We start from the raw sequence: 17,456 nt of genomic DNA, 5'->3' as shown, positions 1-17,456 counted from the left end.
ATATGCGGCCTACTCACCCGCGCCGGCCAGACGTTTTCGGAAGAAGTGAAAGCATACCCACGCTTTACACCCACCGCACGCAACCTGCAGACTGACTCGCTTTGCCGTGCTACTTGGAGACTTGTTGGCTGCACCGAGGCGAGGACCAATTGGGGAGCTTTGCAACATTGCCTCAACTGCCGCACCGGGAGATCGCACCGGCAACCTCTGAATTGAAAGTGCAGCGTGCCAACCACTACACCATGGCAGGCAAACAATGTTATAGGACGGCGGGAGGGGGGGGGGTCTTTCTTTCTCCTTAAAATTGACATTTACTAACTTTGGGAAAAACTACCACAAATATCATCAAATATCTCAGGAGGATCCACACACACACACACCTCCACATGAACACACACACACCTCCACATGAACACACACACACATATATAGCTGGCGTAGATAAAAAGAGACTCACCCTGGGCTAATGTAGACAAGCCTTGCCCTGGCAATGACAGCCCCAGTCCTTGGCGCTGTAGGTTAATCAGGTGGTGCTGCTGTTGAGCTTGCAAGAGCTGCTGCTGGAACGCCAGCTGGTGTGCGCCCAGATGCTGCAGAGTCAGAAATCCCGCGGGGGAATTAGATTTCCGCTTCGGTATTTACAGCTGCCACATCAGCACCTCCTTAATAAACACGTTGGAATAAGGATTGCATTGACAGAAATGTGAAGAGCAGAGTGCTGTTTTTTTTTACGGGCCAATTATAGTACAAAATGGCTACCCTGTGTTTTAAAAATACAGGAATGCATACTGTGAGGTGGAGTGGTGGGTGCAGTGGGTAGCGCATCCATGCTATGAACCCGATGACCCGAATTCGATTCTCCTGATGCAGCCAACATCGGTGGCGAGTTTTATCCACCGCCGGTCTTGGGCACCTCCCCACCGCCCTCCCTTCATCAAACCGAAGTGACCAGCGTGGTGAAGTAAGGCCAATCTCATATGTAGGCTTTCAAGACCACAGTTATAATATCATAGACGTGACAATGTTACACGGTGTATGAAAATCGTCAAAATTTTGCTTGCTTTTCAACGTAACCAGTTTGCTGAAAAACATCATAAACTGGAATATATTGCCCATGTGGCAACTTTCTTTTTTGGCTTTGTCGGGTGGTGGAGGGCACGTAGCTCGAATGACCACACCGATTATAAAATCAAGTATGGCCAAACGACCCTCATGACAAACACGGCATGGGAGGCCTTCAACGAGCAGTGGAGGGGTAAAGTGGAGCAAATTATAATTATTATGTGAATAAATAACTCAGGTTATCAGATCTTCAACGTGGTGCACTGACAACTGGTACCACCGCTCCGAACCACAGAATGTATGTGTTTCTAAACTACAGGACATGCATTAACCTAATTCATAAATCGGATGACAGCCCTCGAAGACAATGGTCTCGCTTGCGAGGGAGGCTCTCCAATGATCACGGCATAAAAGGTTAAACGAGTTCAGGGCTATCAATATAATAATTACAATGTATTTATCTCACAGGTGGTGGTGGTGGTGGCGGATATAGGATGCAATATTTTTTTTTTCTCCAAAGTATTTACGTAAAATATTTCTCAATCAGCTCTTCCAAGTAACATATCCACTATGAACGCCAGATATTACCGCTTACCCGTGCGCTCTATTCATCAACGCCGCGCCGCACGGCGACGCAATTACGCAGCTGTAGCGGCGCAGCATTTGGAGAATACATTTCCCATTCTCGTGAACTGCACGAGACAGCACTTGGGAACAACAACCCGAACAACAATAAAAGGGAGGGGGGGGGGGGTATTCTGTTCAAGTGATTCACTGGACCGGACGCGATGCTTCCTGCTGTTGTTCCTAAGTGCTCCCACGATGTTCATTCGTTCCCCCATGGTGTGCATTAGCTCTCCGGCCCGACGCGGCGTGGCGGTCAGCACGCCCCCCGGGCGCTGGCATCTCAAAGATTTCAGGTTCTAATCCCGACACCTCCGGGAAAAAAGAAAACGTGGTGGCTTTGCGTGAGACAGCGGCAAATGGGAAGTGCACCTCGTATCAAGGTCGGTCGGCACTTCAACGCAAAGCTTGTGAGTCCTGGTTTGAGACCAGAAGCGAATGGGTAAGTAAATCATTAGACCTCCTTTGCCAGTACCAAAATGTAATAATAGGGTTTTTCCCCTTTTTTCTGGCAACAAAACTGAAACTTTTTTTACAAGGATTCATGTCTGCATTAACCACAATACCTGCAGTCAAAATGCAAACAAAAAACATACTATGATAATATATGCATTGTCCTTAAAACTGATTGCTCCACACCAAGGTACGGCTTTATTTTGAGCCTCGACCCAATTGGTGCTCAACCAGATGACGCCAAAAGCACCAATTGGGTCGAGGCTCAAAAGAAAGCCGTCCCTTGGTGTGGACCAATCAGTTTCAAGGACAATGCATATATTATCATAGTATGTTATTTTTTGCATTTTGACTGCAGGTATTGTGGTTAATGCAGATATGAATCCTTGTAAAAAGGTTTCAGTTTTGTTGCCAGAAAAAAGGGGAAAAACCCTATTCTTATATTCGGGTAAGTAAATGTTAAGCCACCACTGCCAGAAAGGGCTTTCACAATAAGGAGATCCGGAGGAGGGTGTTTTGGTTCATTTCAGACGTAGACTTTCACGACAAATATTATGGTTTGTAATTAAGTTTCTTTTGGGTTAGTATGTGTAGGTATAATGTCAGTTTTTAGCTATAATCCTTCACCACCAACAGCACAGCCAATCAAATCAAGTTGTCACGTGGGCAAATATGCCAATTGATTTGGTTTTTCATTAAACCATAGGAGGAATGTTGAAAAGCAAGCACATTGTCCTTGTATATAATTTGTATAAAATTGTGAAAACCTTGCTTGCTTTTCAACATTTCAATTTGCTAAGAAACCAAATCAATTGGCATATTTGCTCACGTGACAACTTGATTTGATTGGCTCTGTCGGGTTTTTGGAGAATTATCGCTCACATTAACATTGTATGTACACCCAAAGGAAACTAATTATGGATCAGGGTATTTTGGCCTTCTCTTCCATGCTGGCCAGACATCTTGGACGGGGTGAGGGGTAACCGCTACACTTTTCATCGACGCGAGTAACCTGCCGATAGACTCAGCTGTTAAGACTAACTGTTCAGGTTAGGGGGCCAAGTGTAAAATGTAAACTGGGCCACGAAGGTAGGGAAAGATTTTCGCCATTATCTACAGGAGGTATTTCAAGAAAAATGGGGGGAAGGAAAGGTAAGTTTTAGAATCCATTACCAACACGATTGTGAATATTGCCGAGTTTCTGAACCCCACGGCATGTTTCCTCTGCCCTTCAAGGATTATGAATGTAGGCCGGATTTGTTTATTATTCTATGGGTTTTAACGTAAGAAAAAAAAAACACTATACATACTAAAAGTGGGAGCCCGTTGCTCTTTCAAACGTATAAATATTTTTTCATATTTTTTCCATGTGCACGCCGGACGATGGGCACAACCACTCTCTTTAAACCACACCATCATCTTTGTTTTGGAAATAAACACCGTGTGGAGAAATGTCAAGTTTTCCAAACGGGAGCTGCAGCGGACCCCTGGCGTGCCAGGAGATGTTTACGGTGACTGTGCAGTGTGTTTTTTAAAATAAAATTAAAACTTATTTTCGAAGGAGAAAAAAAAATACAAGACGGTGTTGACGGTTTTCCGTCGGCCATTTGTATATTTTCTGCTGGCTGTTGCTCCAAAGCAGCACTAAGCAGAAGCAAGCCCAAGTGGCACGGACGGTCATCATTGAAATCCCAAACCACCACCGAACCAAAAAGACGTCTTCCATCTTTCCCCTTCAATGCATCTCTCTCTCTCTCTGTCTCTCTCTCTCTACCGCTATTCGCGGCTGTTCGCTCACGTACATGGGGTGGGGGGGGGGGACGTTTGGTAAATTCGATTTTTTTTTGCACGCAGCGAATGGATTATTACTCGGCGGAAAATGCCTAATTAGGCACCTGGGAGCGACGGCTAAACGTCTGAGCGAGATTCTTGGCAGGAGAATTCCCAGCGAACTTCAACATTTTGTTAAAAGTGTTTGAGCCTCTTTCTTCCCCCCACTTTGGCATGCATCTTTTTTATCATATGATTTGAATGTTTTTAAATCAGTCTTCATTTCCAAACCCCACCCCCCTCCCCACATCACCCAACCCATACAAAAAAAAAATCCTTCAGTGGAATTTAAAAATCCCATCAGCTATTCGCTTTTATATATAACAAAAAAAACTTTTTTACAATTTAATATTGAACACTGCTTGCACAGGCAAAAGTTTTTTTTTTACTTCACACATACACGTGTCTAAACGCACACGTCCATATATATACACACGCACGCGCACACACACACACATAAAACACACTTTTTAAAAAGCAGAAATTTCTCGGGAAAGCGCCACATCGTGGTGTCAGCTACTGTGACGCGTACACATTGAAGAGCACACGCTCGTGTAAGTGTACATAGGATATAAATAACATGCAGGTGTGCTGGAGGGTTTCAAGGCATAGCGGGGTGTCTTGCTGGATTGGGGGCAGGGGGGACGAAGAGGGGGGTTGGGTGGGTTTGCTCGAGTCTCTGTCAGGTTGATTTATGACCGTGTCGCTGTGTTAGTCCAGGTAGGGGCTCTGATTTTTTTTCCGCCCCCAAAATCCCCCCCTTCCCCCACCCCTCCTCCCCCCCTCTGAAACTAGCACTTCATTAATCAGGCCCGGCCAGCCACTTTGAAGCCAGCAGCTCAGGCCTGCACGCCTCTGCGCTTTTCCATGTGAAACAGCAGGAACCTGTGTGTATGTGCGCGCGCACGTGATTACCCGCGTGTGCGTGCATCCTCGGCACGGGGAGCGGCAGTAGGGACGACCGACGGGGCGGCTGTGCAGGGGCCGTGCTCATTCAGGTGCGTGCGTGCGTGCGTGCGTCCGTGCGTGCATGGCGAGCGCACGTGCCGTCTGTGCCAGCGAGGTGGGCCGTGCAATCGTGCTGGGGGGCTAAATTTACACGTGCGGAGGGAACTAGGGCCATAATCCTCGCAAGCCTTGACGGCTGGATAATCAGTGCTTTGTCCATCACAAGCCGTGAACTATGTTCGTGGCCATTCGTTATAACGCAGAAACAACCGCCGCCGTAGGAAGACGCGGTGGCGGGGTGGGGAGGGAAAAAGTGGTGGTCGGGGGATGGAGCAGGAAGAGAGGAGAGGAAGAGAGCGAAATGAAGGAGGAAAATTGTGAAAATAAGATGTTCGATATTAAAATCTCATGAGTGCCCAAGCTTGAGTGCCTGTAAGCGAAACCTTGGTCATTACGGTCCACGATGAACGATTTAGAAAATGAAATAATTATTGCCGGTTGAATGTCACGAGAATCAACCAGGCATGAATGATGTTTCTAGAGTGGCTCATACATAGATATGCACTTGCTTGTATATGCACACGCACAATCACACACAGTCATAGACAAATACACATACACACAAATGCGAAGACTGCTCGTATAACCATATAGACTGCTGGGGCAAGTGCTGTTCGCGAGCACTTATTAAAGGCCAACGTGGACAGCTTGTCACCTCAGTGCCAATGTTACACAATGAACCAGGTATTCATTAAAGGAGATAGACAATAATGGACACTGATGTTAGCCTTGGTTGGGAATCAAACTGAGGTAGCCAGGTTTAAAGTACACCACGCACACCACTAGAAGACTCGTCAAGGTTTACATCATCACGACAATTAAATAGCAGTGTAAAAAATGTGACCACATCTCACACACGATGTGTGTGTGTGTATTGAGATCGGCCACATTCTATAGTATTCAATCGGTGCATCTTTACTTTTTGGGGTATTTTTCTACCCCTCTATAGCTTGTACATGGGCGTTATAATTTTTGCCATTTCAAACTCCTCAAATTCCGTCATTCTTTTATTGTTCTGCATGGTTCCCCTTTTTCTATTCTTGTCAAATCTTTCTTGGTGTGCGCTACAGAGTGCTTTGAGATACTTCTGCATCTAAGTGATTAATACATTTAAATCCTGATCCGTATATATACCTTCTACATGCAGACACTCGTGGTAAAAAAAACAACAACTACCATTCTAGCAGCCGCTAGTGAACTAAAATGAGATGGTGTGCACTGAAAAAAAGTAGGTACTTCCGTCGGGTACATAGTCCTGGCGGATACTCGCACAGGGTTGTTTTTGTGTCACCAGGGCTTTGCTACGGGCCTCCGATCTTCTGTACAACAAAAAACCCAATGAAAAATATTATTTAAAAAAAGGACATACTTCCTTCGAAGGCTTGTTGCTGCTCTGCTGATGCTGTTGGTGATGCTGATGATGCTGCTGCTGCTGTTGTTGCTGTTGCTGCTGCTGCTGTTGCAGGAGCTGAAGGTGGAGTTGCTCTTGTTGTTTCTTATAAAACTCCTGAAGCTGTTGCTGGGCAGAGGGAAACACAATAAACACGAAGAGAAAATTAAACAAAATTTCGAAGAAAAGCGCCAGTGTCAAAAGGTGGCCGCGTTGGCTCAGAAACATTCCAGCGATGAGAATTTTAAACATTATATTTTTGGTTCGACTACTGCGTGCAATAATCTACAAGCAGAGCACATGGGAGGGTGGGTAAGGCAATGACATGAAGGGATCTCCAAAGTAGTTCTGTGATATCAGCTTCCACGAATCCTCATCTAACACAGGATGATGCACTGCTCTTCGAGAGTTACGAATTGACAATTCATCAAAACGGCACGCCGACAGCAGAATTGGAGTAAAAAAAAAGTGGACGCAAATTACAGTAGCAAAAAAATGTTCCAGCGTCATACAAAATATGTATCTAATATGCTATTGTCCACTATGTGCGTAAAAGGATGGTACAACAGCCGAAAGAAAAAGTACAATTTTATTTTTGTGACGTCTCATTTGCATTGGTGAATTTCAACCAAACAGTGATCTTCGAGAGGAGTAAGCGTGATATGATTGTGTGTCTGGACCCGTCTCACGGACGATACGCGTACGCCGAAGTTGTCGTCGTCCTGCGGACGGTACGCGTACGCCGACCTACAGCACACCGTCCTCTGTGCCGGGCCTCAGATCAGCCTCCCGCTCCACACTTTTGACGGGTGCCGTAGTCAGCCGCCGAGCGATTTCTACCCAGCGTCGCCTTTCCTTCGCAAATGTTTTTCAGATTGTAGCCTGAACCCTTCATTAAAGTGCAGCTCCTTATGCGAGAACATAGTCTCTCTCCCCCCAGGCAAAATTGGAAAATGTTTGGACTCTGCGGCATTTAAATTATATAAACATAAATTATAAATGTCCTTTAAACTGTTGATGTCCCGACACATATTTTCCCTGGTGGCTTTAACCCTCTTGAATCTTTCAGTGCAATACCATTAATGAAATGGTGCCGATGTCTAAATGACTTAAGGATAAGTGTTTTTTTTTAATACTAACCATAGCTGTACACATGTAAATGAACAGTCGTTCTACCGCTGTGTTCATTTATTTCTAAACACGGAGTTGTGTTTTAAAAAAAATGGGGTATCTTTTTTTTTTCCACAGGTGAAATTCTGCATCACCTGAAAGTATTTTTTTCGGCCAGCAGTTTGAATTCGTTACAGCCATACAATTTGTTGGCTTATATATATGTTTGTATTCCAGATTTCGGCTTCGGTGAGAGAAGGCTACCCGTGTGAGATTGGCCCAACGTGACCCCTGCCATTGTGGCCCAACTCCCGGGTACGCGCGGAAAGAGTTACTCCTAACGGCGGCGCTGTCACTACAACAAAACAGCCGGAAATTTGCCAGGACGAGATTAAATGAATTCCACTCGTAAATGACTTAATGTCAATCCAAATAGTGAGAGAAAAATAACACAGACGCGGCCCTTTTTGATGTGGCTAATCCTTTTCACGTGTTTCAAGATTTTGAGCGTGTGTCTTCCTCAATGGCCTAATGCATGACAGCTTGCATTAATGTTTTTTTGCTCTCTCTCTCTCTCTCTCCCTCTCCAAGAAAATGTCCGTCACAGCTATCAAAACTCACATTTCAACGTAACAGCTCTGAAAGGTTTTGTTTTTGGTATATTTAAGGCACAAACAACTCCGATCGGAGTTTTGACGTTTTCTCGCCCTTTCCACCGCCACGACGTTCTAACGTCACGAAGCTCGCGCAAGGTCGGGCATCGACACTCGTGGAGTTTTGTTGAGGGAACTCCTTCAAAAACAGGGTTTGGGGGGAGAAGGAGGAGGAGGGGGAGAAGGAGGGGAAGAGGAAGAAGAAGAGGAAAAACAAATGCCTGACGTTGATGTATACATTTTCAGAATTTGACAACAGAAAATCCTCTCGAAGAAAAGCAACTAGTTTGATGCTGTTTGTTCCGCGAGACTAGGCTCCCACAATGGCATTGTGTTCCGGTACACAAAACACGTGAATGCACCTCTGAAGTCACGCATGGGTGTGCTGTCAGTGCTTTCCACAAAGCGGCATTCGAACGCGTAAGCCGCGCTGTAATTGCCGGTAGCCTACAAAACAAAAGAAGAGAGTGGCGTGATGCAATTGTTGTTCGTTTTTAGAAACTTAAAATGCGTTTGAAATTTGAGGTTACTTTTATAACAGGCACAGCCTTGTGCGGTGGTACGCAGGCAGTCGCGGGCTTGATCCCGACCTTGACGCCTGTTGTATATTTGGAGTTTCGCGTGTTCTCCCCGTGGTTCGCGTGAATTTTCCTCCGGGTCCTCCGGTTTTCCCCTCCGCATTTAGAAACATTTGGCTGCCGCTATAAATATCCACGCGCTAAGCCACTTCGCTGTGCTATTATTTGTGGGCCTTACCTGGTAAAATAAAAAATGTAAATTACCCGCGGCAATGCCTCTAGAGTGCTCGCCTTTCCCGTAGCTTCAGAGTTTAGTCAGTAATGCCGCTGGGCTAAGGACCGTTAGCGAGCGCCTATTATCTAAGGTCAGTATGCTCCTGAAGCTGAGCCTACCAGGACAATTTCCGATTGCAATCTCCATGCAATAATGTTGGCCAAGCCGAACAAAAATCAAACCTAGGTCACCACAGACCGCAGTGCTGAGTAATAACCATGATGACAAAGCCAAAGATCCTCTGTATAGCCGCACAGACTATTAAGGCCCCCGGATAGCCGTACATATGGACTGTTGGGGTGAGTGCTGTTTAGTAAGCACATATTAAAGCCACATAATACTAAACAAAGAAAAAGACTAAAGATCCGCCCATTTTAGACTGAGCAGACTGTTGGGGCACACACATATACAGACAAATTCGTGTTATGCTATCATACCAGAGGTGGGGAACACATATACACATACACATCACTGTAATATATAAAGTAGATTAGCTAACCTGTGTCAAAATTGTATCTCCTAATGTAGGAGGACACATGCCAGCTCCCTCAAGCGAGATGGAGCATTGTTTTGTAGATTAAACGCTGTCAGTAATCAGATAAAACGCTTTGAGAACACTCAACTGATGCTGCATCAGTGGCCCGCTGAAGCACGGAGAGGTGCCCTGCCATTCTCGCAAGCGGCGTTTGTCCTGGCCACAATGCGAGTGAAAATGCACAACGGCCGAATTGAATCTGAACTCAGCAGTGCACGTGGCTGCGTGTGCGACTTCCTTACTGGGCAGTTGGGGAACGAGTCGCCCTGCCGAATGGAGGATGGAGGAACGACGCTCACAACAACGAGCAGAACGCCGGGGAAACACAGCGCAGCATGTTTGCATAGTGGGCAGCACAGGTGGTGCATCCCCCAGTCACCACAGTCAAGCCATGGCACCTGGGTCCGTGTTGTGACCTCCTGCAGCGAGTCTGCGGCAGGCTTCACGTGGCCCCAAAGTGAACCTAGCCTGGCACAGGCGCTATGTGGCGAATTTTGTTGTGTGTGGAGGGCAGTGGTGCAGTAGTTAGGCACACTGTACGACCAACCTGGCTACCCCATCTAACATCAGTGGCAACTGGTATCAGAATTTGTCCTGGGCCTCTCTTAAGTAGACTCGCAATGCTACCTCTTTGTATGCTATACTGATCTTTATAGGTGCGCACTAACAGCACTTAAAAATCTGGATGGCTGTACAGGAGATGATGATGATGTATTTATATATGTGCATGCATGTATATATGTGAGAGCGGACGTGCGTATGCGAGTACGTGTGTTCTTAAGTGTGCATGTGTGCGTCCGTGCATGCAAGTGTGCGTGCGTGTGAGCATGCGAGTCTGTATTTGGATTTGTCTGTGTGTGGGCGAGCATTATTTAAATGCTCAGCATGTTGTCTTATATTTCCAGGAAGCCACGTTGGATTCCTGGACGCATAAAGCGCTGCTGGTGAACGCTGACTTGGGTCACGTGTAGGCCTGGTGTTTTTCGTTGCGACTGCATCAGCACTGGAGAGGCAAAGCCACCTGGACCTATGCGCCACTGACCTCATCACCTAACCGTGTACTGAGCAAGCGTCTGTGGGTGCTCACCAACAGCGCCTGTCTTTTGCGACATTTCTACCACCGCTGGGAGGGAAAACCAGAGGCTGCGTCTGCCCAGCAATGGCCCCATTTTACTTTCCACGATCAAAAACTTGGCTCCAAGCCACGTCTCCTCACTTCAACGAGCCATGATGCTCCATTCACTTGGGCCCTCTCCGAAGAGGTTCCTTTTCACGTGACGTTTAATTCGGCGCTTGGGTTGGGCTAAGGGCACGCGAAACCGAAAACCCATCGGTTCCGTGGTCTCCTTCATTTATTTTACGCAAAAGGCAGCCACGGAAGTTGCTCCGAGTGCCGTGTTCTTCAGCGACCGCGCGTCAACGTTTCGCACACCGACGCCGTGACGTCTCGCCGCGGCTGGTTCAGAGGTTGGCCCAGGGGCAAAAAGGCGCGCTTCCCTTGTGAGAGTGAAACTCTGGGAACTCGCTTCATGGGCCACCTGGGTGTCAGGTCAGCAGGACAGCTCTGACATGGACTTGTGAGAGGCTCTATTTACGAACCTATTTACAATTTTTTGGTTATTGTAACGGGTAAGGTCCACTGAGCTGTATAGCTCTTTATCAGAAGATGACCCAGCCACAACTGATAGCTCAACGAAGTGGCTTATCAAATGGAAATTTATAGCAGTCAAATACTTTACACGCGTGTTTCTAAATGTAGTGGGAAAAACCAGCAAACCGGGAGAAAAATTCACACCACCATGGGGAGAGAGACATGCAAACTCCAAATATGCAGGCGTCGGGGTAGGGATTAAACAAACAATCTCATGTATACCAGGCGAGGGAGTTAACATCTCACCAGCACGGGCACCCTTCCCAGTGGGTTTGAAAACGGAGCATCTATGTGAAAAATGTAGCCCGTGGTGTGTTATATGCTTCCTTTTGAAGATGTTTACGTGTTGAATGTTTGTGCTGGAATTTTTTTTCACAATTTTCCGTGAGCAGTTTAAAATTGTAGCCATTACTTAACCACTTCTTCAGTCGCCATCCGATGTGTTTTTGGGATGTACTGCACGCTGCTTGGCATAATGTCCGACGTTTCGCTCCATGTGCTGGGAGCTTCTGCAGCAACTCAAGTCCCAGAAAATCTAATCAAGTTATATTTATGGTTTGCCTTCACTCAAGGCCCTTGACATAGCTTACACAAAGGTGACAGAATGGAATGATTTAGATTGCAGCGATGCACAAGGATTGAGGAATTAGTGACAGCGATAGAGGGGTACTTAGGGATCACGAAAGGGGTAGTGGAGGGACAGGAAGGAGTGGAGGGGCGAGGGGAGGGAAGTTAACGGGCAGGAGAAACAAGGTGAGGCTTTAAGAGAGGGAATGGTAGGAGGTTAAGGAGGGGGACTACTTCATGTACAGGGGAAGTTTATTCCTGTGGAGGAGTGTGAGGATGGAGAAGGAGGGACAGAGAGAGACGGAGATAAGATTGGGAACGGAGAGGACGAGAGGGGACACGGAAGGATATGAAAAAGGCAAGATAAGGTGGGGTCAAGGCCATGAAGAGATTTAATGACCAGCGTCAGGTATTTGAAAAGAAAGCGGTGTAGCAAACGGGAAGCCAGCGGAGTTTAAGGAGGAGAGGCGAAAGCGTAAGAATTAAAGGAGAGACGGATAGCAACACGTGGAGAGAAATGTCAGGCATCGTGCCGGACAATACCCGGCACGACCCAGCAACAACACAGCGGAGAGCTGGACAGGAACGACCGCGAGCACCTCCGCAGCACCCCCCCCCCACCCCAAAAAAAAACCTTTTACACGGTCTCAGCTCGAGTCCTCATAAAAAAATCCTACCGAAGCTTAAATTTGTCTTAAGCTCTGCACCCAGTGAAGCGTTACTCATCACCCCTCCTGCAGTGCTGATCGCAGGCCCCTCCCGTTGTCCGCAATCTGGACAAACAACCACTTTGGTCCCCAGGCGCTGCTGGCAACTGCGGCTCCCTGCACACTCAATACCTTGCCTTTCATCATCTCAAGTCTGACCAATGAATGCGAAAATATTTCCAATGGCGTGTACTTTTTCCTAATTCTGTCACGTTAATATGTAGCGCATCACACACCACTGCCTTTATCTCCCCCTTACCTCCCACATGCTGAGCAGATTCTAGGTAAGACCCAGCATTGGGTGTTGGTTATCAATTGTTGCCCGTGGTTGGGAATCGAACTCAGGCCGCCGTCCGCTATACACAACACCCCCAATCCACAAGAATGCAGCACGGTAACACGCAGAGAGTACACTAGGAATGTAATGATTCACCTCAAACGAACATTGCATCGCAAGAACGTGAGAGTTAGGGGAAGGCTTGGGGAGGCCTTCATCCAGCGGTGGATAGATCATGGCTGATGATGATGACGATGATTCCATGCGGCCTACAGTGCGATGACCAGGGTCCTGGCAAGTGCGCCGATGCACCTCCTTGAATCCCACGATACATCTCCTTGGCAGCGCGAGATGGCGAGCGTATTGCTGCGCGACATTGTGATGGGCTAGTCCAGTGGCGCCGACTCCTCACCTGCTGCAGGAGCACCGCCTGCTGCTGCTGCTGCAGCAGAGCCTGGAGCTGCTGCGGGGACAGCACCTGCTGCTGCAGGAGCTGCTGCATCTGCTGCGGTGTCACCACTTGAGGGGACATCATGGCCATGGACACCGGAACCTGCACGACACACAGCGGGGGGGGGAGAGCGTGCGATGGCGTTAGTCTCCCTTGCGACGTTCAACTGTGAACCATCAAGCATTGCTTGTCAGCGGGCACAGGCCTGCACCTACTCAGAGCAGGTGCATTCAGTTATGTGTGTATGTTGAACTTCTTTTGTGTTGTCACCCGTGCTAATCGGAGTTGTGGGGGAAGGACAAAAAACTAAGCACAAAAAGCAGTTGTAAAGAAATTCGTTTTCAATCTAAACGATTTAAAAGTGCATAGCTCCGGTGGCTCCCTAATGTCGGAAGAAAGAGCGTTCCAGACGGCCGCAGAAGCACACCCGAAAGCGCGCGATGCGGTGACCGCCGTCCTTGTCCGATGGTTTATGCTCCTCGACGAGACCATCAAGGTGTTGCGGTTCATTTGTGGCAAACGCGCTGTGTGTAACGAGCGCGACCTTGCTCGCATCGCCACCCCCTCCGCCCCAAGTCGGGGTTGGTATCGAGCGTTTGGACACTTAGTTTGGGCACGCACGTTTGCATTTTTATCTGCGCGGCTCTCCGACGCGTCGTCGGGTCGTGCTGCGCGTTAATCGGCCCGACGACCCGACGTTCCGCTCCACGTGCTGACGAGCTTCGACAGAAAGTGAATATTTCAGCACGGGGCCAGAACCTGAATGTTAAATTCCTGAAGAAGCTCCCAGCACGACGAGTAAAATGTTGTTCGCCGTGCCGAACAACGCGCGCTCTTAACCCCCGAATGCACAGACAGCGGAGAGCCGGACAGCTTCTGACTGTGGAAGCACGGCTCTCTTGCACATTTAAATTCTCTTGCACATTTAAATTTTCGGTGCAACAGCCAGCCGAGACGACGTTCCGCTTCCCGAACCGTACACAGGTGGGAATGAACAATGTGAAACGAATAAAAAAACATTCACAAGCACGTTGCATTCGCTCTTGCAGATCGCCAACATTCTCCAACGGTTGAGGGATGGTTCACGATTAAAAGTTATACATCCCCCACCGGGCATTTGTGGGTTCTTTTTTTATCCCGTTCGATATGACTTTTCAAGGGGGTAAAAGATTAACGATTTGAAAACAATTTTGAGCGATGATCTTCCAGGAAGTAGGTTTTTTTGTTGTTGTTTATACCACTGCCTGTAAATTGGAGCTAAATCCTGCATTTTAGTGTTGAAGCAAACACGGCGGTTATTCGCTGACGATGAAATTCATAATTGAGCGAGATTTGACAATTGTATAAATTCTCACTACTCCGCACCTTGCCATAAAAGCGGCAGACAAATCCCACATCAGAATTAACAAAAAAACATTCAATCTTCACAATAAGACAATGCTGAGATTATTTTTTTAAAGAGATTATATCGTAATCAAGATACATTTTAACGCCTTCCTTTGTTCTCGCTTTCCTCGAAACGTCTCTGCATAGGTGGCCCCAAGAGACTCATTCAGTTGTGACCTTTATTTCACGAAGCCGACCAAAAAATGAAGATAGAACAGACGTGGTGGATACTGCAACGAGAACGCCAAGTGCATTTACGTTTGTAAGGTGGAATTTCAAAGACCAAATGAAATCTCAACGCCTCCGTGGGATGTTGTTACCATATTGACAAGCTAAGTACAAATACAACAGAGGGAAACAAATTATATGCAGTCAGTAAAGGAGGGCCAGGCAAGCAATGTATTCATTAATTTGCCAAAGCATATATTTTTTATCGTTTGTCTATTTTGATATAACAATATCATAACACTCCTACAAACATTAAAAACCCCAGTAGAACTCAAACACATGACAAGCAACCTTTTTTTTTGCTATTCATAACACTTTAGTCAGTACGATCATAGTCAATAATATTAATAGTACAATTACAGTACTATTAATGGTGGAGTTAGGCTACTTGTGTACAGAGAGCTCAGGAACCTACCGTCAATTTATCCACAATGCTAAAAATGTCTAGCGAAGGATATAATAGCAATAATGACACCACAGACGTGCATTGTTAAACATTTTTCTACGAAGCTCAGCCTGGAAGAGAATTCACCTTCCACTCACGGTGCTCTCTGTGGCGAGTGCCTACTCCGAAGACGGTTCATGAAACACATACACATCAATTCCGTGAAAGTGTCACAATTTCAGAGTCACCATTCGATTCAAGAATCATTGTTTGACTCTTTTTTACCATCTACCAATTGCATTGTTTCTAAAGTATTTATCTCCTGTTTGCACAGTTTCATTCCTGCCCATTAGCCATACAGAACATTCTAGATTTGGAGTTTTTGTGACTGCAAGAATCCATACTCTTTGGTTTTATTCGGTAAAGTCACGTAGTAAAAAAATAAAATAAAATGAAAACTTAATTAAAACTAAAAAAAAATGAACTTAAGTTGTTTTCATTTTTATTTTATTTTTTTACCTACGTGACTTTACCGAATAAAACCAAAGAGTATGCATACATAACATGTTCAATTTGCGTACAGTTAGCATGGGTTGGCTACGTTCGGTGCGAAAGAAGGTATACATACATACATGTTATTCATGTAAGTTTTAAAACAATAAGATCCCCACGCATACAATATCACGCGTGTGCCATTGCACACATCGCGAGCATCGATTTTTATTTCATCAACACCCTAGCGAGCATGGCCAACCTTCAATTCTCAGCTCAGCCCATCTGACCTCAATGCCTTCGTATCTCGCCGAAAGTGAAAACGCAGGGTGCCAGCGCTGAGGAGAGAGTCCTAATGGCACAAACCCCAGCATTGCGCTGGTTTCGAGGCCCACAAAAACCCTCCATCAAGAGCCACGTGGAAAATAAGACTACAGTGCCCTCCACTCCCTGGCATTAAAGATCCCAGGACACTGTTATCAAACGTGAACCATTGTCTGGTCTTATCAAGCCAAAGTTAACTATCCGCTATAAAGTTCCTTTTTGCTCCTCAATGTCACAGCCTTACGCATGTAAAGATAAGTACCGCACAATATAAGTAGGTTCATTGGGCCGTAAAACACATTGCATACACGGGCCCTTATAATAATATTGATGGCAATAATTGTAATCTACAGCCTTGTTGTCAATCCACTGCTGGATGAAGGTTTCCACCCATGCTGTGTCGTTCATGGAAGTTTTTTTATCATACTTCACCACACTGGTCAGTGCCGGTTGGTGAAATCGGGGTTGTGGGGGTGGGAAAGTCTATTGGTTCAGATATTACTCTCAGTCATCGCCGGGAATCGAACTGAGATTGGCTGGGTTCATTGCACAGTGTGTGAACCGCTGCACCTCCCGCTCATAATGAGTGCAACCCCCCCCCCCCCCCATAATGATACAAAGGGGCACCTGAGACTCAGAAAGCCCAGCCAAGAACATAATCTCATGTTATCTCTAACACGGGAGCTGGAAACACTAACCTCACAGGCGGTAAACAGCCATTGACTACAGTCCCATTAAAATGTCAGACAAACGTTTATGCAGAGCCAATAAAAGTCACGGAAGAGACAGAAACAAAACCAAGATGTCAGAATAAAGGTGATTTTCAAAAACAAAAATTGCTGAACAGGCTATGCTGGCTCGAGCGATGCCAAAACGGCGCACGTGACAATGTTCATCGTGACTTTACCGAAAGAGCTAAGAATATAATGTTCATCGTACGACAGTGGACGTGCCACATTTCTTAACGTTTATTATTTAGCATCCTCTTCCATTCCCGACGGGCACCTTTACTTTCCGCACAAATCAAGAGCAGCGCAGCAAGCGATTAATTATTGTTATAGGTAAAGAACAATCAACCAATCAATGAACCTTCGCTTCGAGTCCTGTAGGTGAGAGTCCACTGAAACAAAAACGTCAGTGGACTCAGGGACTTTACAATTGGTAGAGTGAGAGCACCACCTGGGAATTCACACCTCGTCCCTTCACACCGGATGAACCGTTCCCGTGAATATTTCTGAGTGTCAAAAAAAAAAGGAATTACTGGTGCAATTTGAAATCAAATGATGCACAGGTTTATTTATGTATTCATTCCAAAATGTATTTATGCTCTTTTACGCGATTCAATATTCGTGGTCGGTGCGAATGGCAATCTTTGTATTTTTTTTATTCAATCGGCACGTAGCCACCGATGATGATGCAGCCACATCCATACGAGTGAAACGCTCAAGGCCCAGCATCCCGTTGATTCTTAGCTATCCGGAAACTGGCCACACGTTCGAATTTTCCACAGTGCGTGGCTAGATATTGTTTT

General features: G+C 46.3%; 1 protein-coding gene across 1 annotated transcript in view; it reads right to left on the bottom strand.

Annotated features, from left to right (window-relative positions):
* The window catches only part of LOC116942402 (forkhead box protein P2), a 188,160-nt gene that overhangs the window by 59,894 nt on the left and 110,810 nt on the right, over positions 1-17,456 (bottom strand). Inside the window, exons 4-6 of the mRNA XM_032954289.2 lie at positions 13,072-13,212; positions 6,347-6,496; positions 458-590 (exon numbers count right to left, since the gene is read on the bottom strand). Of these exons, the coding sequence (XP_032810180.1) occupies positions 458-590; positions 6,347-6,496; positions 13,072-13,212 (424 nt within the window). The remainder of the gene's footprint in view (positions 1-457; positions 591-6,346; positions 6,497-13,071; positions 13,213-17,456) is intronic.

Source organism: Petromyzon marinus, chromosome 14 (assembly GCF_048934315.1).
Source record: "Petromyzon marinus isolate PM22_M1 ecotype Great Lakes invasive population chromosome 14, UKy_Petmar_22M1.pri1.0, whole genome shotgun sequence".
Classification (NCBI taxonomy): domain Eukaryota; kingdom Metazoa; phylum Chordata; class Hyperoartia; order Petromyzontiformes; family Petromyzontidae; genus Petromyzon; species Petromyzon marinus.
Note: the sequence above shows the minus strand (reverse complement) of the source record. Positions and strands in the feature narration are given on the sequence as shown.